Source organism: Ascaphus truei, chromosome 8 (assembly GCF_040206685.1).
Source record: "Ascaphus truei isolate aAscTru1 chromosome 8, aAscTru1.hap1, whole genome shotgun sequence".
Taxonomy (NCBI): domain Eukaryota; kingdom Metazoa; phylum Chordata; class Amphibia; order Anura; family Ascaphidae; genus Ascaphus; species Ascaphus truei.
In genome coordinates this window covers 47958862-47981870 of record NC_134490.1, presented here as the reverse complement: position 1 = coordinate 47981870, position 23009 = coordinate 47958862, and the positions used below count along the sequence as shown (strand labels likewise).

Sequence of the window (23009 nt, the reverse complement as noted above, 5' to 3'; positions counted from 1 at the left end):
TTGACAGCCTCACCTCCACGCAAAACATTTGCCACCTGAAACAAGTTAAAGAAAAAAAAAGGTTGGCGTAACATTACATATTTAACCAAACATTAACTAATTTCACAGATATAGGCATTTTTTCTTTAAAAAACTGGCATGTGTACATTGAACTGAAATTGCAATAATTCACATATTGCATTCATTCTGTTTACACTAGAACTGCTTATTTTGACGTGTTATTGTTGCTTCTCCCCCAATAGCAAATCAGTCAATATTAAACAGAACTACAATTGAAGATTAGCCAATATACCAGTAATATACACTGTATTTGTATTATCGCAGCTAGTTTATATTGGACCATATTTATTTTAATGAATTTTGCCTTTGGGATGGGGGTGGAAATTATTTGTGGATTGTAATTGCTATGCAGTCACCATATAAGGTTAATTTAATCATTAGAAGCATTTTGTACTGTGTGTATTGGACCCCGAGGGAGGGATAACACTGCCCCAAATGTTCTTTGGCTAAGTGCACAAAATGCTTTAGGATTAGGCAGGGTTGGAAGGAGTGTCTGTCCCCGCCCTGCTCACATGGCATGTCTTTGAAGAAACACTTTTACATGTGCTTTTGCAAGACATTTTTAATTATCAGCTGTAAATAGATTACATTCAAATGTGATTTTCTTTCAGAAAGAGATTGTGTTTATCCAGGTTACCGAATGTTTTAGATCATTGCAGCACTGCTGTTAAATGATTCATGTCCCCCTCTAAAGGAAAGAAACGGGTAGCATGATACACTAGAAAATGCACTGCTCCACAGTATCAGATTAATATCGCATGGACATGCCAGTCAAACATTGCAGAAATAATTCTTTACAGAATAGGATTCGGATTTTAAGATTGGCCTAAAAATGTACAGAAACGTGGAATAATCCCTACCGATATACGATAATTACATTTCTTCTAGTCTGCCCATGCCAGTACAAACGGGGATATACCAAAGCAATGGCCTTCCGGGTGGAAAAAAAATATATAGCGGAAGAAACAAAAGCACAACATTCGTACGGACAAGGGAGGGATGTAGAAAAATGTGGATTCCGCCATATCTTGCAAAAGCATTTCATATCCAACCACTTCTGGTGTGCAATTCTTGCACATGTTTTTATTTACTTATTGCAGGTGGGTGGAGGCACAGGGACGGTGGCCCAATATCCTACAGAAGATACACCATCTATGACTAAGGCAGAGACTGATCCTATAACCTTGTACATCCAAGACTAGCACATTAACCACCACATTTCCTGTGTACTCGACATAGCCAGCTCTTTGGCTCATTTATAGAACTGGATGTTAACACTTTGGATACACTGTTTTTGTTGTTGTTGTGCTTGTATGTTTAGACAGATTGGGTAGGTTTCCTTTTTAATCCTTATTTATAAAAGGACTAGTGTGCCATTGCCCAGAATTGTGGTAAATGTATTTAACTATATTGCACATATAAAATCTTCATGCCATCAGTTAGTGTCCGCCTCTTAACCCATACCAGATGGTATCAGCAGGACGAGGTTGCTGCAATAGGGCTAAGTTTTAGCTGATGCACAGGAGACCTGAGCGGGACGGGCGTCAAAACGGAATTTGGGAAAGCGAAGCAAGAGCCCTCAAAGCTCTTCCCGATAGTCAGCTCTTCAGGGAAGAAAGACACAGTGTCCCTTTTGCAAGACACAATGGGGGCACTTGTTTTGGAAGGAAGGACCTCAGCTTCGTAGTGCAGCAACTGGCCCATGAAGCCGAAGTTGGGAGAGATGAGACTCCGCCGCTGTTTGACGTAATCGAATGCTTCCTCCAGGCGAATCCTTTTGGTCTTCATGAGGTATGCCATGCAAATGGTGGGAGACCTGGAGATTCCAGCCTCACAGTGAACCAGGACCCTTCCTCCAGAGCGCCGCACGGTATCTGCACAGGAACATACATATTGAAGTTTAGGAATAGAGAATGGGCAATGACCATTTGTACCACATACTCTGCCCATCTTCCTTTAACCCCCTTGCTGCCTAAGGGACCAGCAACGCATTACTGGCAACATTATATTCCAAATTAACATACATTGAGGTTGACTTAAACTCTGATGAAACATCTTCTATACCTTAGTGTTTGTGTACCAAATTAAAAAAAATGTTTAACAACTTTGCAAAGTTTGGTTAAAAAGCCCTTAGAGGCAATTCAAGCGGCACTTGCACAACATTTTTTTTAATGTTTAAATATATGCAGCCTTTGATTACTTCTTGAAAATTAATTATCCAAGCTGCTGTAAATCAGCAAAGATCCTGCTTCCCAGGGTTCACTAAATGGTGTCTTTTCAGTTTCAATCAATCCATTCTTCAGTCAGTGTAACTCAGCAGCCACAATGTATTCTGATATTACAAAAAGGTAATTTCTACTGTTACAGTTTGCAGCTCAAACTGTTGGGAATACTGGCAACAAAGTATCACAAACAGAAAAGTGTTGCACAGATTTTGCACTGCCAGGGAGGTGTGGTAAACCGGCTATTGAAATCAGACGATGCTCAGTATATTTATAAAAATAAATAAAAAAAACAGATATTGCTTGGATTGCTACTTTAACACAAAAAGGAACAATACATTTAATGGCACCAAGTTCTACACAACAATTAATATTCTTTCGCCAAGTTGCAGTGCTCTGGGCAATTGGGTTGTTGTGGACCACACCGCAATTGGATAAAGAAAAACTAGGAAATGTGATCGGGATTAATGGAGGTACAGTTTTATGGAGTAGCTAATAAACTTTCCAAGCAGCAAGACTGCTCTTTCAGGCAGAGGAAAGTGGTTATGGGTCACTGGCCACTAAAAGCCCCAGCAAGCAATCAAATGACCATTAGCCAACTTTATAGTCGTACAAGCTATTGTTCTTGGAACAATTGCTAGAATTAGCAGTTGCTTCAGACAATTTGGCTACTCCAGGGTAGGAGGTTCTTGTAATTACAAGTTCTTCTGTTTATCTTTTCTAAAGCATTCAGCAAAAAGGTCCTGAACAGGCAGAATTACCCTTTTATTAGCATCAAACTCAAGCCACACCCGGTCATCTCAGTTTGCGGTCATCTCAGTTTGTGCCCCTCTCTTTTTACACAGTGCAGCTGTTTCTTTTAAAAAGTCAATGCACATACTTTACACAGCCTTCAATTAACCTTAAAAGCGCCATCCTCCTTAACATACATACACTGATGTGTAATAAAGTGAGGGTACTCAGCCAATTAAGGTTTTCCACCATTTCTATTCCCACCCCCTCTCCCCACCCTTTCCCAAATAAATACAAAAAGTTTGTTTTACAGTTGTACAAGTTTGTGATTGAAACCAATGCCAAACCAGTAGAATACATAGTGGCACAGAAGATACAGCTTTTGTTGGGGAGTCAATGGGAACAGTTCTATCAACATGATATAGTTGGTTAGGACCAGAGATGTGTAACACTGGTGGCCAGATCCAAGTACCAACACAAAATAAAAACCACACACAACACAACATGACAAAGGAGCAAGAAAAGAATATAAAAAAAATTGAACTGATTAAATTGAGGGGAAAACGCTCATTCTATTCAGAGCGCATTCAAGCCTTTTGCTGGCAGACGGGCCTGCAACACCAACTTACCGATGAAATCTATGGCCTCTTGGAAGTGGCTGCTGATGTCTGCTGTGTGGTTATCCTCCACTGGGATCCACTTGTAATTGTACTGGTCTTTGAAGTAGTCCGAGCTCTTCCTGGAGACATTGAGTAAGGCAGTGATGCGCAGGTTGGCGAGAAACTCACGCTTGGAAGCATGGTAGGCACTACCGAGGTAGAGGAATGGAAGTATTTCAACAGGGCATCCCTAAGGGGAAAAAATAAAAAAAAGTTAAATGTTTGTGATCCGGAGTATAGCTGTATACAAATTAGCAACTTGTCCTTTAGCAGAGAGAAGGGTCTGGGTAAAAAGACACTTGCAGTGGTCCAATTTGAAACCCAGCTGCTATGGTCATTGGGCAAACCATCTTATAGGGTCTCTAACAGAATCTAGAGCATTGGTTTTCAACTTTTTTTTGGTTAAGGAACCCTAGAATTAGATTGTGAAATTCCGGGGAACCCCAACCCTCTCCTCGTGATACACACACACACACACACACTTTAAAGGAAGCTGCCAGCACGTGGCAAATCCCTGCAGTGAGAGCTTGCGCACTCTTACCTGATCCGGCTGACAGGAGGGAGAGTAAGGCACGTTCTATAGTGCCGGGCGCGCGCGGAATTTTAGTTGGCTGACGTGAGTCAGCCCTTCTATATGAGGGCCGCTCTCGCGCGCATGGCGAGGAGAGCCGACAGGGAGCGGGGGATAAGAAATTTTTCATGCCGCGACCGGTGGGGGGGGGGTATATACACACACACACACACACACACACACACACACACACACACAATTCTGCACTATTGCAACTGGACTAACACGGCTATTTTCTGAAGAGAAAGAGAGAAGAGCCATGTTAGTCCAGTTGCGATAGTGCAGAATTTATTCGCACTGTGTGTATTTGTGAGTCTGCACAAACTTAATAAATATTTTATTTTTACCAATTGTTTTTTTTTTTAAATAAATCACACACACACACACACACACACACACACACATTTCCCAGTATACTGCCCCTCTCACTATATTTACGAAAAGCATGCACGGCCACATGCTCTATATAACAGCCCTAAGGAAGTTGAACGCAACTTCAGGCGCCAACAGGAGCAGGGAGAGGAAGGATCACAGTGGCTGCTGCGCTCGTGAGCCGTCGGGTCACTGCTACGTGGGGTGCCGCGGGGCCTGGGAGATGTAACCCTCCCCCCCCCCCTCTGTGGTTGCAGAACCCCAGTTGAAAATCACCGATCTAGAGTGTCAAGTTCTCCAGGCAGAGGATTAATTTAGTCTCTTTTGCACCAGCAACGCATGACAAAGTTACTCAGCACTGTACGTATTATACCAAGAACAGTCATTGCAAGTATATCATAATTAAGTGACAGCAGCAGACACATGTTATAATAAGTGGCATGAAGATACAAAGCATTGCTAAATATGGCATTTCTAGCCACATTGTGTGATCCTTGGCTTAACACCCTAGAATTAGAGATCAGTGAATCACACAAATTAAGCCCACACACAGACCTCCTGTTTTCATGCCCACATATATGAGGCAAGAATCAGTCAACACACTGGTGTTAAAGAGCATCACTTCCTGCCCTTTGACCTGAAATATTTGTAGTCAAATACATGAGGTTCCCCTTAAGGACATCTGCACCTGCAGCACATTTCTGCATGCTAGATCTGTCCTGTTATCTGTACATATGTCTGGCATAAGATTGGAATATGTGCATATACATACATACATAATAATCCAAGCACATCTCTTTGGAGAGCTGCTGCATCACAAGGCAGGAGTCACCAAACAGTATAAGGACATTAAAAAAAATAAAAATAAAAAAAAACCACAATAATAGGTTCCCCCCTCCTCCCCCAAAAAAACCCCCATTAAAATCAAGATCATCTGTTTATACATCAACTTTAAAATGATGAGTACGCTACTACTTAAAAAAAATATGTCCCTTCCCTGAAACTGGGACAGACTCCTTTAGGAGACAGAATGTTCTTCCACTTAGTGACCTCAGAATGACTACACCAAGATCTCCTCTGCCAGTCAAGATAATCTCATAAACCCCACAGGATACACTGCTCTGACTCACCGGGTTAGCAGTAACAATGCAATCTTTCCCTGGCCCGACATGTGATCTGTCCCAAACTGTCTCCCAGGCCTGTCCTTAGGTCAGGAATTACTGAGAAATATTGCAAAACCCTACAGGAACTGTAACAGGACCTGTAAAAAGGTCAGGTTTCATATACATTGTGAGCCCTTCTTGCAGTCAAGTGTTAATTTAAGAGATGACTGTCAGGGCAATAAATCAGGTACACAAGAAGCACCAGGGAATGTGCAAAATGTGCTTTACTAAGCACTATGGACACCAAATTAAAAAAAAAAAAAAATCAAGGATTCGTAAGGAGGAGATAAATGATCCCACGCTGTATTATTTCACTTTGTTTAGTAAGCGTGCTTTCACAGTGATCCATTTTTAGAAATATTTATTTCAATGAAAGCAGTAATCTATTGGTTACTGTCCATATGTTTTAAACTTGAATGATTAAAAAAAAATATATATAATATTACAAAAAAAGGGAGGCACTATTCTGTAAGCAGGTAAGAGGCTGAAGATGTAATTCCAGCTGTCTATACCCTAGAGGTATTATACAAGGCTGAGTTTTAGCCTCTGACAAGGTATGAGTCAGACATGCAACCAATTTTCTTTGTAAACCATCTCCTGTTTCATATCCATCTCCCCACCAAGGTCAAAGTCCAGGTCGTCAGAAGACCTTAAAATAGCAAATAGATAAATGTATCCCTATGGCTCCCAGAAAACAGGTTTCTTTGCTACATGAAATTCTATCAGACCAATGTTTAAAACCCATTACAGTATATAGGTCCATTAACCCCTTCACTACTAAATGGAGCAGCAACCTCCAGGGTTAGTAGTTTTGACACAAATCGATTAAGACTAAAATGACTAATTGAATAAGTGTGTGTATTGGTCACACCTGTCAAATGCATATTATTCATGCACACACCACCCCTATTAAAAATTGTCTTACTTGTGCTTTTTGGGATATGCAGATACTACACAGAGCATGTGTGCATGGGTTACTTTTCTGCCTACACCACAAGAGTCAGAAATAAAATGGAATTGATCCATTGTTGGATATTTTGCCATAACTGTTCTTTACATGTTATCAGCCAATCCACCCACTAGGTTTGAATTAGTAGGATTAACCCAGTTTTCCCACTTGTGACAAAATGTACCCCACTCAAACACATTATACAGAGAACAGCCGCTAGAGGATTGTGATAACTCACATTGCTCGGTTTCTGGGCTAAGAAAGCTTCTGACAACACATCCTCCACCTTTATAAAACCTGCAACAAATCTACACCTTAACAACCACAATAAGTAATTATTTTATATGGGGCTCCCAACAGAAACCAAGCTAGAAAGCCGTTCTTAAATAAAAGAAAAGTGACCTGCAAGTGTAATTTTAAACATCCTGTATTATTACAGTACTGGAGAGATGCATGAGATCAGATGACAGCTTGGAAAGTAACAGGCCTCAGTAATGTGTGTTTTGTCTCTTCCCCTTACCTGGTCATAAGATGGTTTGTGGAAGGATGTTAGTTTTTCACAGGGGATGATGTTTCTATCAGTTTCATTTCCCTCTTGTGTTAACGTTTTTTGATCTACACAGCATTCCGGATATTCAGAGTGAAATGCCTCATATCCCCCTAGAGATACAAGAAGACATTTTAGTTTCCTTAAATCACATTGAGAGCTCAGACACACACACAAATATTGAAATTAAATCATCACATACTATTTTGACCTTGAGACCTAAATATGTTCAGCCCTTTAGGAATAGTACAGTTCTATAGCAGACATTGAACATGCATGTAGTTCTACATACAAGTGGTCATTAAGACTACATCCTAATAATTATAATAGATGCTGCTTTTAAATAAAATGGATACAATTCCCAGTGGGGGTTTTTTCCCCCCCGAGTGAAGATGTTGTTTGCTGATGGGTGGGTGGTCCCTTATTCCAACTCAGTTTATTTCTGTTAGGCCCGTTTTTTAGTGGCGGGCGCGCGCTACGCTGTGCATGCGGATTTTTAGTTGGCTGACGTTAGTCAGCCTTTCTATAGATTTACACACACCTGCAGCTCCCGGCACTATATACAGGAAAAGCATAGGAACGCGCGGCCGCATCCTATATATAACAGCCCTTACAGAGCTGCCTCTCCATATGCTCTGACCTAATCAGTGCTCAGGGGATAAGGAGGTTGTGGAAGTAAATAGGGCGAGAGATAAGGAAGCTTGCACTGGTAGTGAGTGGTGATGAGCACAGTGTGACCCTGTGGGAGATATTCCCTCCTGTGCCGAAGGTGACAGCCTGGCAGGAAGGTGACAGTTAAGTGGGTGATGGTGACTCATGGTGAAAGTAGATCTATGGTTTACACTTCGGTAATTGCATGCAGTGTCCAGCTTTGATTATAAGTAGATGAACACAATTCAGACGTAGTTTCAGTGTTTAATCTGGCAATACAATATGAATATACCACACATGCTTGGACCTATAAATTTGGTTAGGTTTATATACTATAAAAAAAGTGACTATTTGAAGGGAAGTAGTCTAGATCCCCTGAGGGCTTTTCACAGATGTGGAATAGATAAAGAGCAGCTCTCAGCCCCTTTAATGTAGGCATTTTTACATTGTATTATATTACTGCTACACACTATACTGCCCATGGCTTCCCCATCTATACAAATCAAACATTGCATGCAGTTTATTTTGCTCTGCATCAGTTTCAATTCGAAGTTAACCCCCATTTAAAAAAAAAAAAAAAACACCCCACAGCAAAACAAAGATAAGGAGGAGGCAGCCCAATCTGCAGACTTCTTCCATGAGATGTCCTGATTAAACAGCAGAGTTCCTGACTTTTACATTACACATGCAACATTTGCATTTTAAATGTGACACACAGCCGAGAACAGCCCATCTGACCTGCAAATAACCTGGTTAAACAAGCCACATCCGACCAGGGGAAACTGCTCATTAAATACCCCCCCAGGAGACACTAGAGGGGGGGGGGGGGAGATTATTGCACCCATAACACTGGAATTCATTTGGGTTACTGGTTTATACAAGGGATATTCGCAGAGACAATAAAATGTACCTAAATACATGAATCAAAAGATTACCGCAAGAATCTGCCAACCAAGGAACCGAAGAAAAAATTAGTATAATGCCCCAGGCACCCCCCAAAAAACAGATTGTAAGCTCCACGGGGCAGGGACTGTGGCTGCAAAATGTCTCTGTAAAGCGCTACGTAAAAACTAGCAGCGCTATACAAGAACATGCTATTATTACATCACTAGATAAGTGTATGAGCAATATAAAATGAATGGGTTTTATGTGTAGGACCTAGTAAAGGGTTCATCCAGAAAACCATATTCACATTTATTATTATCCCTCTTCCCCATTCATCCCACATTTCAAATCTGAGAATAAATGCACAAAAGGACATAATTGCGTTATAGGATTTTATTAACTCTCACACCTTTGCATTGCGAAATAAATAAAAAATAATGACAGTGTTAGTCTCTTAATGTAACTTTCTAGAGAAGAAAAAAGGGGGAAGCGAAACTCGAGTACCAGAAAATACCCAATAAGTGTCCTGTCCCCCCCCCCCCGGTTTCCCCTAATCTTTATGACTGAAAACAAATGCTTCCCGTTTTTTTTCTTGAAACACACTCAGATTAGACCTACAAACCCGAATCATCATATTGTTAGGAGACTGCACCTATTGGGCAACTAGGAGGGGAAGAAATAAACACTTCGGTCTTCTAAATAACAACAAGGAATGTATTAAACCAAAAGCATCCAACTGCATCAAGGCAGCCCCCACCTGCAAGATGCAGGCGAAACGTTGGACCATACATTCCTTGTGATTTAGAAGACCGAAGTGTCTCACTATTTTCTTCCCAGCGATACTTGGGAATCTCAGGATGTCCCTGGTAGTTTAGGGCACCGGCTTTAAAGTGTCATTTTGGATTTATTTTTGACGGAGTGTCTGCATTATTCTTGTATCTACTAAACATTATATTACAGTACACTTTAGCCCAGCACGTAACATCATTGTAATAGCATTCTGGGTCACGATCCAGTCTGTATGTATAGGAACATTATATTTTATTACAGTCCAACCCACGGACACACTTTATGGTAAGCTTCGATGTCTAAATACAGTACATCTATTTAAAATGTTGAAGTGTATATTATGATTCAATGTATCAAGAGTAACATTTCAGATTGTGCCTAGACAGGCAGTGAAACAATTGTCACACTATTTGAGAGTATGATTCAATCTACATCCAAGTACAGTAACTGTGTGTGAGTTCGTGTAATAGAATAGACAGATAATCGATATTATAGTATTGAAAGGGTCAAATGAACCTCTCCCCGGCCAGTTGGATCCTGCGATAAACTCACCCTTTAGGAAGCAGATCTTGGGTCCGGAGGGCAGGTTGCCCAGTGTATTGATCACTATCTGAGCCGTGCTCTCCTTCTTCAGTTTCTGCCACCTTGGGCTCCTCTCATCCAGCACCACCACCACTGACACCTCCCCATCCCGCAGCCGGCCACGGGCTCCTTCCTCCGGGACCACGAAGTGCAGGGGAGCCGCTCCACCTCGAGCCCTACGAAGTACCACCGAGTTGAGGTTTACATTCAGGGAGCCCCGGACACTGGAGGCAGAGAAAGGCAAGTAGGGTCTGCAATCCAGGACCAGGCAGCGGGAGAACTCCTTCCTCATGAGCTTGTGCAGCCGCCTGCACTCTACCGAGGTCACCTTCATCGTTGAATATACCGAACAACCCGAGTCGGGACGGATCACTGAGAACTGCCTATGTAACAGCGCCGCCTGGGCTTTAAATCCCTCCACCTGGCCGCACGCCGCTCAACACTTCCGCCTAGGGGGATCCCGCTGCCAGCTTTTCTCTCATTGGTCCGAGCCCTCGTGACGTTAATGCCCATATAAGGAGAGTGGCGTTCTGCCCATTCATGGACATGGCCTCTGGCTCCGCCCACCTCTTCCCTCCCACGGATAGTAGGGGGAGTACAGCGCCTGAGTAATAATCATAGGCAGAGAGGCAGGAAGCTGCAGAGCGCTCAGTCATCAGCTGATCAGCCTCACTGAGTCACCTTCTTTCCCTGTCCCAGAAGGAAACTGCAGCTCTGCCCAGTGCCCACTAACACTGAGATCAGAATAAGAAAGCAGTTTTCTGTAGGCAGATTTATTTCTTCTCACTGGGTGGGAGTCAGGTCTCACTGATGTTTAGTATCGAGCTCTGGTAGGCCTGCTGTATCACTGATAAAAAGAAACGCAACTCAGGGCACTTTGGATTTTAAGTGAATTTATTCAGTCTGAAGAATAGACGTTTCGGTCACTTTGAGAAAGGTCGCTGTGACGACCGAAACGTCGATTCTTCAGACTGAATAAATTCGCTTAACATCCAAAGTGCCCTGAGTTGCGTTTCTTTTTATCCTAACTCAGTATTATGGCAGGTATTCCCTCAACAGGGAGCACCTGTAACTATATGTTTCTTTTCCATATACATTGTTTGGTGTGCAGCATTATCTACATATTTTGTATTGCTGATAAAAACAGGTACTTTTCCTTTTCACAAAAATGCAATTTGTCCAGATCTCTCAGATTTTTCACTCTCACCAGGATAACACATTCACCCAGCACAAACCTTAAACAGAATTCGAATGTAACGTACAATAGTGGGACAGTGATCTAGTTTTTCGTTTTTTACATTAAAACCATTTTTTATAATAATGCAACGAGAAGATAATCAGAGCAATAAATTCCTTAGTAGAGAAAACCCTTTAATTCCTTGATGTTTAGCTGACGACTAACACACACAATAACACAGTGACATCTGTTCTACGCATCATGTCCTCATGAAGCTGTTGTTATACAGCGAAATGTTGATAATAAAAGATACATTTTATTTTTAATTTAACTCTGGTGTGCACACGTTGAATTGTACGGTGTGTACAGGATTTGCACGGAACGATCACCCAACGTGCTCATTTTTACACACGTGCATCCCCAATCTTTTTCACTTTTCCCCGCTGTCTTCAGGTAAGGAAGACGCATTAATAAATGTAAAGTGTAGCAAACAGGGGATGTATATATGCATAAGTATACATGGGAAGGATGTTGATCCAGGGATTAATCCGATTGCCAATTCTTAGAGTCAGGACGGAATTTATTTTTCCCCTTATGAGATATTATTGGATGATATTTCACTGGGGTTTTTTGTTTGCTTTCCTCTGGATCAATAAGTAAGTATAGATATAGGATAAAGTATCTATTGTCTAAATTTAGCATAGATTGAACTTGATGGACGTACGTCTTTTTTCAACCTCATCTACTATGTAACGATGTAAAGTTCTTCAAAACCTCAGTCTCTTCTTCATACGTACTATAAATAGAGCAAGTTCAAAGAAATGTTAATTTTGACACACTGCGCCATGTTCATCTTGCACCAATGTATAAGATAATGTAATAGTTAATAATCCAAATATACAGAAGTATATGTATAAATGTTGTTTGTGATATCACAGATCTACACATTGACAAGGTTTCGGGAGCTTAGCTTGTCATTCATCAGTTCAGACAATGTGAGCATGCTTAGAGATATCTAGCAATCTCCTTAGACATTATGCAGGTCTGCAAAATTATTACAGTACTTATTTCATTAAAAAAAGGGGCAGGCTCTTTAACTTTAGCAAAACGTCAACGTGTCATATCATACATTGTGATACTTTTAGTGGACCAAAAAAAGAAAATAATGAAATCCCAGTGTACAGAGCTTTCCAGACCTCACAGGTCTCTTCTTCATGTGTAATGTCACTTCACATGTAAACCTAACAATTACATTTACATATAACATATAGATCATGCTTGCACTGCAATATAATGAAAAGGAAGAAGATCAGAGAGCAAGTGCAGTTTATTTAACCACAGCAGAGTTAAATCAGCGATCCTGGCTGTTTGATGTTTGTTCTGTAAGCTTCCCCGAGCTGGGGGTCCCTATTTGTAGATTTATTGTGCTGGTTTTAACAGAACATAACAATGAATATGTCGACATGCTACAAACATGATCACCAAGGTCACCAACAAAAAGCTGTGATGTCATCCCCCCAATGATTTTGCTGCTCTTCTATTGGCTACTCGAGTGAACCCTGGGCCTTGTGGTCATATTGATTCCCCTATTTGCCCAGAGGAACCCCCACTCCTGAACTGGAAGGTCTCTGAATGTTGGAGGACCACCCATGATCTAGGTTCCAGTAAAAAATAAAATCTGTTTAGTTAAGATAACTGCTTTAAAGCAGAAAAATACTTGCCCTGCATGATGTTTTTTTTTTTTACGTTTTAGAAATGAAGCAGGGGGTCTCCAGAGCTGAACGGTGTTTATTTCAGCCCTGGGGTCCCCCTGCTCCATGAGATACTTACCTCTTTAGGTGTTGCTGGTATCCGTCTTCAGTTTAAATGTTCGGGGCAGGCGGGCCAATAGGAAGCCGCATGGGATGACATCACGGCTTCCTATGGGGGCCCTGCGGTACGGGACATTTGAAGCCGTCATTTCGTTAGCGACCCCAAACTCCCTGCCTGCATAGATACTGGCGCCCCCTACAGAGGTAAGTATCTCGGGAAGTAGGAGGTCCCCGAAGCGGAAATTAACGCAGTTCAGCTCCGGAGACCCCCTGCTTCAATCCTAGAACTAAAAAACATGGAGCGCATGGGGTTCTGCTGGTTTAAAAGCACACAGCAAATAAAAATATCACTTGTCTCATGCAGGTCTGCCTTTCCCCATTATCTCTTAGCATAACATGTTTCCACTGCAGCCAGGGATTCTGGGTAATAACATGCAAATTAGCACTCACTGTGTTATTTTTTGCTTCTTACCCATTTTACCATGGATCCCTATAAGCGTATGCCTGCCGTATTACACCGCTTTTGCACAGAAATAGTTTAAATAGTGCATGGCCATAGTGCATGGCCAGTAAACCTGCTCACAGACAGATTTTGGACTATTTGAGTATCACCGGTGTGAGGTTGACACTGACCATGCAATGTGACGATGGCAGTGGCTACAAAACGCTTTTAAAGAGAATCATTTTTACGCAGCTTCTCCATGGAAGAACGTCATTTAAATTCCCAATCAGGCCATTTCCTTAGGAAATCGTCATTAAATAAACGTCACGCATTGTTGATTTCTATATGAGAAGTATTACATCATGGGAATAAACTAACACTGGTGTTTGCCACATTCTCCAAAGCAGGGGACGGCCAACTCCAGTCCTCAAGGGCCACCACGAGGTCGAAGAGTGAGCCACCTGTGCTGAAGCAGGGATATCCTGAAAACCTGACCTTTTGGTGGCCCCTGAGGACTGAAGTTAGCCTCTCCTACTGCAAAGAAAAGAAGTTAGATTGAGAGAAAAATTACAGTAATCACCCACATCGTCCTTTTTTCACAGTTTTTTTTGTCTGTTACTAAACTATCTTGGTGGGATTGACCTCAATCTGTAATTTCCATAGGGTGTGGATGGGACCCATAACATGAGTACTCAGCCCACCATAAAGTAAAGATCCGCTGAGAAACGTGGAGATTTCATTGCAGGCTCACACTGAAGCATGGACACATTCCTCTACCATTCTGTTTTCAAGGGCGTGACACCTTCTAAACTTTATTGGACCATTGTAGGTGGAAGAAAGACTATTAAAAAATCCCTGCTGCTGGGGATAGAACAACATGGCAGACAGCAACAGGTGACACTTTAATTCCACTATGATGGTTTCATCAATGTAGATGGAGAGACAAAAAAAAGCAGGGGGGAGACAAGCAGAGGATTCTGGGGAATCAAATAGTAATAACCACTGACTACAACAGGAATAAGCCTTTAAACTAATGTTGTTTATCACTCAATAGATTTAAAAAAAAAAAAAAAATTGCGGGTAGAAGACATTAGTGTAGTGTTTGTAATTGGCTTCTCCTTCATATTTGATTAGCTGTTTTTTGGCAGGATTACACTGTGAGGAACCTCCGACAGTGACAATGAAACTCGTTTTTTGAAATATATATGTTTACTATGATGTCTGGTGGTATGCTGCAGTGCGGCTGCATTGTGTTTGATCTGAGGGTCTATGTTTAAGATCAGGGTTTTGGCATAACACTAAAAACTGCAAATCTTGTATTTCTGTGTACACACACACTCATGTTTATGTATAAATATGTCCAATATGGAACCAAATCAAATATTAAAATGGATGTACTGCCGCTGCCCGTGTCACAGGTTCTTAACCTCAGCATCCTCCTGGACCAGAGTCTCAACATGCGATCCCAAGCGGCCTCAGTTTTTAAGTCTGTTTTTTTTTATGCGGCTGCTTCGTTGCTTGCGCCCACTCCTGCCATCTATTGGCCTTGAGTCACTGGTCCATGCCTGCGTTTCTATGCGGTTGGACTACGGGAATGCCTTATACTGTATGCAGGACTACCGGTGTGCCTGATGCGGAGGCTCCAGCTTGTGCAGAACGCTGCAGCTCAGAGATATGTCTCTCGCTTTGAGCACATCACTCCCATCTTATGCGATCTGCACTGGCTTCCAGCATGGACGTCTGCAGAAATTTTTTCAGGGGGGGGGCATAATTTTAACGGCCAGTGCCCGGCGTGAAAGTGGTGGTGAGTGCACCGTGGCGAGCGAGCCCAACCAGCATAAGGGGGGTTTTCCCCCCGAGAAAATTTTGAAAAAAAAGTGGGCAAATGGTGCATTTTCAAGCAAATTTGAGAAAGCTTGAAGGTTAATAAAGCAATATTAAATATTAAAAAAACACCATTGCATGCAGTTGCACCACATTATTCATAAACACACTCTCCCCCCCCTCTGCATCTCCCATCTCTCTCCCCCCCTGCATCTCCCATCTCTCCCCCCCCCTGCATCTCACATCTCTCCCCCCTCTGCATCTCCCATCTCTCCCCCCCTGCATCTCACATCTCTCCCCCCCCTCTGCATCTCCCATCTCTCTCCCCCCGTCATCTCCCATCTCTCCCCCCCCTGCATCTCACATCTCTCTCCCCCCCGTCATCTCACATCTCTCCCCCCCCTGCATCTCACATCTCTCCCCCCTCTGCATCTCCCATCTCTCCCCCCCCTGCATCTCACATCTCTCCCCCCCCTCTGCATCTCCCATCTCTCCCCCCGTCATCTCCCATCTCTCCCCCCCCTGCATCTCCCATCTCTCCCCCCCCCCTGCATCTCACATCTCTCCCCCCTCTGCATCACCCATCTCTCCCCCCCTGCATCTCACATCTCTCCCCCCCCTCTGCATCTCCCATCTCTCTCCCCCCGTCATCTCCCATCTCTCCCCCCCCCTGCATCTCACATCTCTCTCCCCCCCCCGTCATCTCACATCTCTCCCCCCCTGCATCTCACATCTCTCCCCCCCCCTCTGCATCTCCCATCTCTCCCCCCCTGCATCTCCCATCTCTCCCCCCCCCTCTGCATCTCCCATCTCTCCCCCCCCTCTGCATCTCCCATCTCTCTCCCCCCTCTGCATCTCCAATCTCACCCCCCCCCTGCATCTCCCATCTCTCCCCCCCTGCATCTCCCATCTCTCCCCCCGGCCCCCCCCCCCTGCATCTCCCATCTCTCCCCCCCCTGCATCTCCCATCTCTCCCCCCTGCATCTCCCCATCTCTCCCCCCCTGCATCTCCCATCTCTCCCCCCCCTCTGCATCTCCCATCTCTCCCCCCCTGCATCTCCCATCTCTCCCCCCCATGCATCTCCCATCTCACCCCCCCTGCATCTCCCAATCTCCCTCGCCCCCCCCCAAGCTTCTTTGCCCCCCCAACCTCCCCCCACCCCCAATCTCCCTCGCCCCCCCCCCAAGCTTCTTTGCCAAATTGCCCCCCCAATCTCAGTCTCTCCCCCGCATCTCCATGCCATCTCTCCCTGGTCCCACGTGTCCCACTCCCTACCTTATGCGATAATGCGGCCACACTGCTGTCTGCCGGGGTGCAGGAGGGAGCAGGGCCAGAGGGAGAGTCTGGGTGCCGGTCCGGATGGGGAGTTACAGCGGTCAGCGCGGGAGAGCACGTGGCGGCCCCCACCCCTGCGTGACTGCTGCAGCTAGCCCCGCCTCCCATCCAATCCCGGGCCGCGGCTCAGCTGCCTCTTCCTCCCTCAGCATATTTTATTAAATTAATGCTGCGACTGCGAGGATCCAGGGGGGGGCAAGCGCCCCCCCTTGCCCCTCCCTGCAGACGCCCATGGCTTCCAGTGATCTTCTGGTTTTAGTTCAAGTTGGCCGTATTGGCCTTTGAAACATTGAAGCAGTGTGTAGAACCGGAGCACGACCAAAACTGGAGAAAAATTAAGATCAAAGGGCAACTCCCATATAAAAATATTTATTTTAGCTCAAATAGACAACAGATCAAAACACGCACAGTCAAGGGCCTTCCTATCCGCAGTCTCTTTTGAAGCCGCAGAGCGATACTGGCTATGATCTCAGGTCCTCATGGGGGGATACGCCTCCCCGTGCCAAGGGTACTGCACCCTACGCTGGCTGGGGGGGCCTTCTCGTGTGCAGCTTCAAAGGTCTGGAACTCGCTACCGCCAGAGCTCAGGTGTATGTCTACCTGTTACCGCTGTTTCTGGCTCAGTATAAGACTTACCTCTTCCTTCTGGCTTTCCCTGTCTAACAAAACAACTGTATATCATTTTCATTTGTTTAACTGTAACGTATTGCGGTGCATCCTTAGGTGGAGGCGTGTTTTTTATGCAAATAATAAATGATGATGATGATGTAAGCTCTTTGGAACAGGGGTTTCCTTAATGTTTACTTTTATGTCCATTGCTTCATTTATTGGATTGCAATTCCCTGTATAATACTGTGTTCTTCATATTGTTGTGTACATGGTCTCCATACATATTAAATGTTGCTGTACCAACTTCTAAAATAAATATTGATATTTTATTATAAAATGTTATTTTGTTATTTATAATGTATTTGACAGCATTGACATGATATATTTTTTATTTGTAAAACAAGGCCCATAGAACTTGTCCTCCATGCTTAGGGTTTCTTTCGAACGAGTGACAGTGGGGTCAGGGGAACCGAAGCAGGATTTGTGGATCTAGGGAAGACACGCAGATACACCCAAGGGTTTCTTACTTGAAAACTAGTCACGTTAGTACCACCTATTTCAAAGAAAAAAATAACAACATTTATATATATATATATAATCAAAAAATAAATAGATGATACCGTTCTGTGGCTAACGAAATGCTTTTATTTGTGCGAGCTTTCGAGATACACTGATCTCTTCTTCCGGCGATGTTACAATGAATGAAGCAAGCAAAAGCTATACTATAAACAGTGTCTATTGGAATGTTATCTGTGCTGGTCCTTCCCCCGGTGTGGATGTGTTTGATGGCTTGAGGTGTCAAAAGGTTCCTGAAAGCAAGTGATGAAAGAGTGTGTATGTGTATCAGTGTGAATATATATATATATATATATATATATATATATATATATATATATATCAAAAAAAAGAAACAACCTGCAACAGACCAAAAGTAAGACCTGCTATAACCAGTAAGGTGAAGTGTAAGATATAAACACTACTGGCGGTGCTAGGGATGATGAATATGTGTGAACATGACAAAAAAAAAAGTATCCCAGATTAGCACTCTAGCATACAAAAGATATCAAAATTTATTAAACACATATAACAAAATATATAATAAAAAGGATCCACAGTGTACCAAGGACTGATTGCTACTGAACACTAATGAATTGAAAATACATGAAGTTACAGACATAAGTATGAACACATTCAACAGATCACAAATAAGCTGGTATAAAAGCCGTAAGCTAATGTGTGAAAAACCAGAAGTAGTGAAGAGATTAATGTGTCAGAAGTAACTATGTATAGGCTACCATATGCACATGCAGAGAGCCAAACCCTAAAGTGCCATATGCACATGCAGAGACCCAAACCCTAAAGTGCCATATGCACATGCAGAGACCCAAACCCTAAAGTGCCATATGCACATGCAGAGACCCAAACCCTAAAGTGCCATATGCACATGCAGAGACCCAAACCCTAAAGTGCCATATGCACATGCAGAGACCCAAACCCTAAAGTGCCATATGCACATGCAGAGACCCAAACCCTAAAGTGCCATATGCACATGCAGAGACCCAAACCTACAGTGTGGAGGCAACGAAGTTGCCTCCTAGCACTTGGACCGGCCGGTCAGAATCACCATTAATAAAAGCTCAGAATAGATGCATATGCTGATGTGTGCACAGACAGTTGGTAATATATAGCAAACATGTATGAATATTGCGCATTTAATTGGCACACACAGATAAGCAGCAGAGCTAAAGACAGATGTCAACAATAAGTATAATGGAGTACTTAGCACTGGTACAAGTGAGGGTTAATAGTGGCTGGGTGTTTGCAACTGGAGCGCTGGTAGAGAGTCCAGATAAGTGAAATCGCCACAATGCGCATGCTCAAACGAGCAGTGAGAGTGCCAAACTGAAAATTGCAGCAGGGGAGAGATGAATCAGCCTGGGTCACCGCTGGATCCTGAACAAACAAAAGAGCCCCGACGCGCACGTTTCGCCACACACACACAATTTCAGGATATCCCTGCTTCAGCACAGGTGGTGCAGTCTTCGACTGAGCCACATTGAGCCTCCGGTGCTGAAGCAGGGATATCCTGAAAGCCTGACCTGCTGGTGACCCATGAGGACGGACACCCCCACCCCTACCTTTGTCTTGTCACTGACCTGGTGCACTTATCCCCATTGTTTATTGCGTATACCGCTGGCGCTATATAAATAAAACTATACACACAGAGCTTCGCAGAAAGATGAAACGGGCATATTGCTAAAGAATCTGTTTGTTCTCGCTGTCCGTTTGCAGAGCGAGAGAGCGAGCATACATCGGATGCCTGAAACCTACAGGAGCTCCGTGAATCAGGAACTCAAGGTGAGCAGAGGCTGACTCACAATTGACATTAACAGATATTGGCTCAATCACTTTGCTACATCTGTCCCTGCCGCCGGCAAATAACAACACGTCAGGCGTGAGCGCTCCAAAAACTATGTCAGTCTCTGGGTGACATACCTGGGTTTGAATGTTGTGGTTGCGATAACCAAGAAGCAGCAAGCAGCAGAGTAGAGTTGCCTTGGTCCTAAGGGTTTTTTTTTATTAACCCCTCTGCTGCACAGGCTTTGCAGTCTCCTTAGGGCAGGGGTTCTCAAATCTAGTTCTCAAGACTTCCCCCCTCCCCCCCGCTCCCCCATCAGGTCAGGTTTTCAGGATATCCCTGCTTCAGCACAGGTGACTTAATCAGTGGCTCATGAAGCAGGGACAAATTAATCCGCCTGTGCTGAAGCAGGGACATCCTGAAAACCTAACCTGTTGGGGGGTCTTGAGGACTGGAGTTGAGAACCACTGCCTCAGGGAGCAAAGGAAAAGAAAAACTAGGGCCATGAAATGGTTAAAAGTATATATATATATATATATATATATATATATATATATATATATATATATATATATATATATATATATATATATATATATATATATATATATATATATAACATAATACTGAGTTAAGTTATGGTGAGTAAAAAAAGTGACAAAAACCCTCCACAGGAAAGCAAATATGCAAATATAACTGTATGCTCATCTGCATGTCTGCCTAAGACATGCAGATGAGCATACAGTTATATTTGCATATATATATATATATATATATATATATATATATATATATATATATATTATATATATAGAAAACAAAAACAGGCAGCTGGCACTCTAGTAATAAGCAACAGTGGTGGTGCTAGTCCCATAAAAATAAGTAAACAAAAGTTCTTACCCTTCTTGCGACAGGCAAAAAAAGAGGCAGCACTTGTGAGTGCTGCCTCTTTTTTTGCCTGACGCAAGAAGGGTAAGAACTTTTGTTTATATATATATATATTAAGGTTATAGTGGGTAAAAAAAAAAGTGACAAAAACCCTCCACAGTAAAGCATATTTACAGTTGCTTTATTTATATATATATATATATATATATATATATATATATATATATAATTTTTTTTAAATTGGGGGGGGGGGGGGTTACAAATTGCATTTACCTGCTCATTAACTTCCATAAGAAATGCTCTATCTAATGTTAATGTGAAAACAACTTTTTAAAATGGCTGCGCGGTACGGTTCAAATCCTTTTAGCAGCGAAATGAGTTGTCGGAACAGCTGCTCTACTTGGTCATTCCATCTCAGCAGTTGCTGTCGGCGCAGCGAGGGTGAAGCGTCCGTTAATAGATTACGTTCAGTATGGCCGACACTAGCGCTAGCAGATGGCAGTGATGGGTTACTGCGTATCAGAGAGAAGTATATTTTTAGAACTATTTTGCATATAAGCAATGCTGCCTTACAAAACTGTCAAAAGAAAGGAAATATAGATTCTTTTACAACCATTTCGACCAGTCACATACCGCATCCCCCGCAATACTTTATACCCCCCTTTCCTACTCCTCCACTCATTCGCTCTTTCATATTTCCTCCCCCTTCTCCACCTTTATTACGTCTTTCAATCTATCCTCTTCTATCTATAATAAAAAAATAAAAAATAAAAAAAAGAGGTTGTTTTAATCGAGTTAAAGATTGAAAGATTACATATTCACTATTATATGTAATGTTAATTTTTCTATTATGTATATTTTGTATAACAGTTTATGTTTGTATATACTTTATAATTCTATATTACGTTATAATAGAAATATGTATGTATATGAAACCTTATTAAATAAAAAGATCAAAAAAAAAGAAAGGAAATATTTATTTTTATTGCTTCAAATTCACTTTCCCATGTGAAAAACAAAATGTTTTTCTTTTAAAAGAACCATCTCTCAAGCTGCAGTGACTCACTGAGATTCTAGGGACCTTGTAATGGAATAATTAGGAGTTGTAAGTGCTATTAAAGCTTATAACAGAGTGACTGCCCCTCCCAGAACAAAATGAACTGCATGCGGGTGATTGACACAATTTTTAAACAAATCAGTGTAAGTATTTTTTACATTATTTCTAAACTTGTATTGTCTCTATAGAAACGAAAAGTCTCTAAAGCATTTTAACAATGTGTAACTAATCTCCTTTGTGATAAGAGATACTCAGGAAAAAACGCTCATTATCATTACCTGGTATGATTAGAATTTAAGACAAGAACAGGGAGAGAAACAGAGCACTTACTCATGGAAACAGATGATAAGAAAAAATGAAGAGGTTGCTTATTCCTTAAAAAAAGTATATAGTTGACATCGTTATATTTTCATACATTTATAACCAGACCCCGCAGTTTTGTTAAAGCTCCCAGGATGCAGGGGGTCCCCAGACCTTGGAGCAGGTGCGTTTTGCGGGATCCCCCTGAGCCCCCCAATCCAGGTTCAAAACAAAACAACAACATGAGTGGCAGAGACTGTGCTGCTTAAATAAGCCTGATTATGCTTTAATAGTTGAGGCGACAGTCAGTCTAGAGCGTAAGCTCCTAGGATCAGGGTTCTCATTACCTCTCCATCTGTTTGTGCATGTTTGTCCTCACTTGTATGTAACTGTTGATGTAATATACATAACTCTGTACCCCCCATAGTACCGCGCTGCACAATCTGTTGGCACTTGACAAATGATAATAATAATTGTGACATTTTTCCCTTTGTGTTTTGTGTATTATAAGGAGAGAAAGAGGCAGAGGGGACGGTGTGAAATCTCGCCGCGTGGGACTCAGGGTGTAAGAAAACCCCCCACAAACCAATAGTGTCCTGGTTGAGGTTTTGGAGACATTTGTCACCAATATGTAATGACAGGCTGTGGGTGCGACCTCCTCCGCATTTTCCACCTCAGTGTCTTCCTGAAAGCTATGACAGGAACATGCTGCACCACCGGCACTAGCGTAGCCTTCCTGTCCCCCTCCTGCGTGTCTGAGCCCTTCTGTGCAGAGAGTAGTGAAGGACTGAACCCAGTGAGGAATTGGCTTCCCAAAGACGCCGTCAGTCACAGCCCAGATAGGGATTCATCACGTGCTCCCTGACAGAAACCCCACCAGGCTCTTACATGAGGCACATGGCAATGCAGTCACCACATCGAGTACAGACGTCAGCAGGCACGCAGTGACAGGTGCAGGGCTGGGGACGTCTCATATCTCATATTAAACAGAATACAGTTCGACCTCCTTTCCCACAATGGAAGT

At 42.7% G+C, this 23009-nt stretch overlaps 1 protein-coding gene across 1 annotated transcript; it reads right to left on the bottom strand.

Moving 5' to 3' along the window:
* Positions 1-1351: 1351 nt before the first annotated feature.
* On the bottom strand, positions 1352-10628 carry DUSP5 (dual specificity phosphatase 5). Its single transcript, XM_075611842.1, has 4 exons — positions 10153-10628; positions 7249-7388; positions 3644-3863; positions 1352-1934 (listed from the first exon to the last, which is right to left on the bottom strand). The coding sequence occupies exons 1-4, from the start codon at positions 10514-10516 to the stop codon at positions 1534-1536; spliced, it is 1125 nt and encodes a 374-aa protein (XP_075467957.1). The 5' UTR covers positions 10517-10628; the 3' UTR covers positions 1352-1533.
* Positions 10629-23009: the final 12381 nt, after the last annotated feature.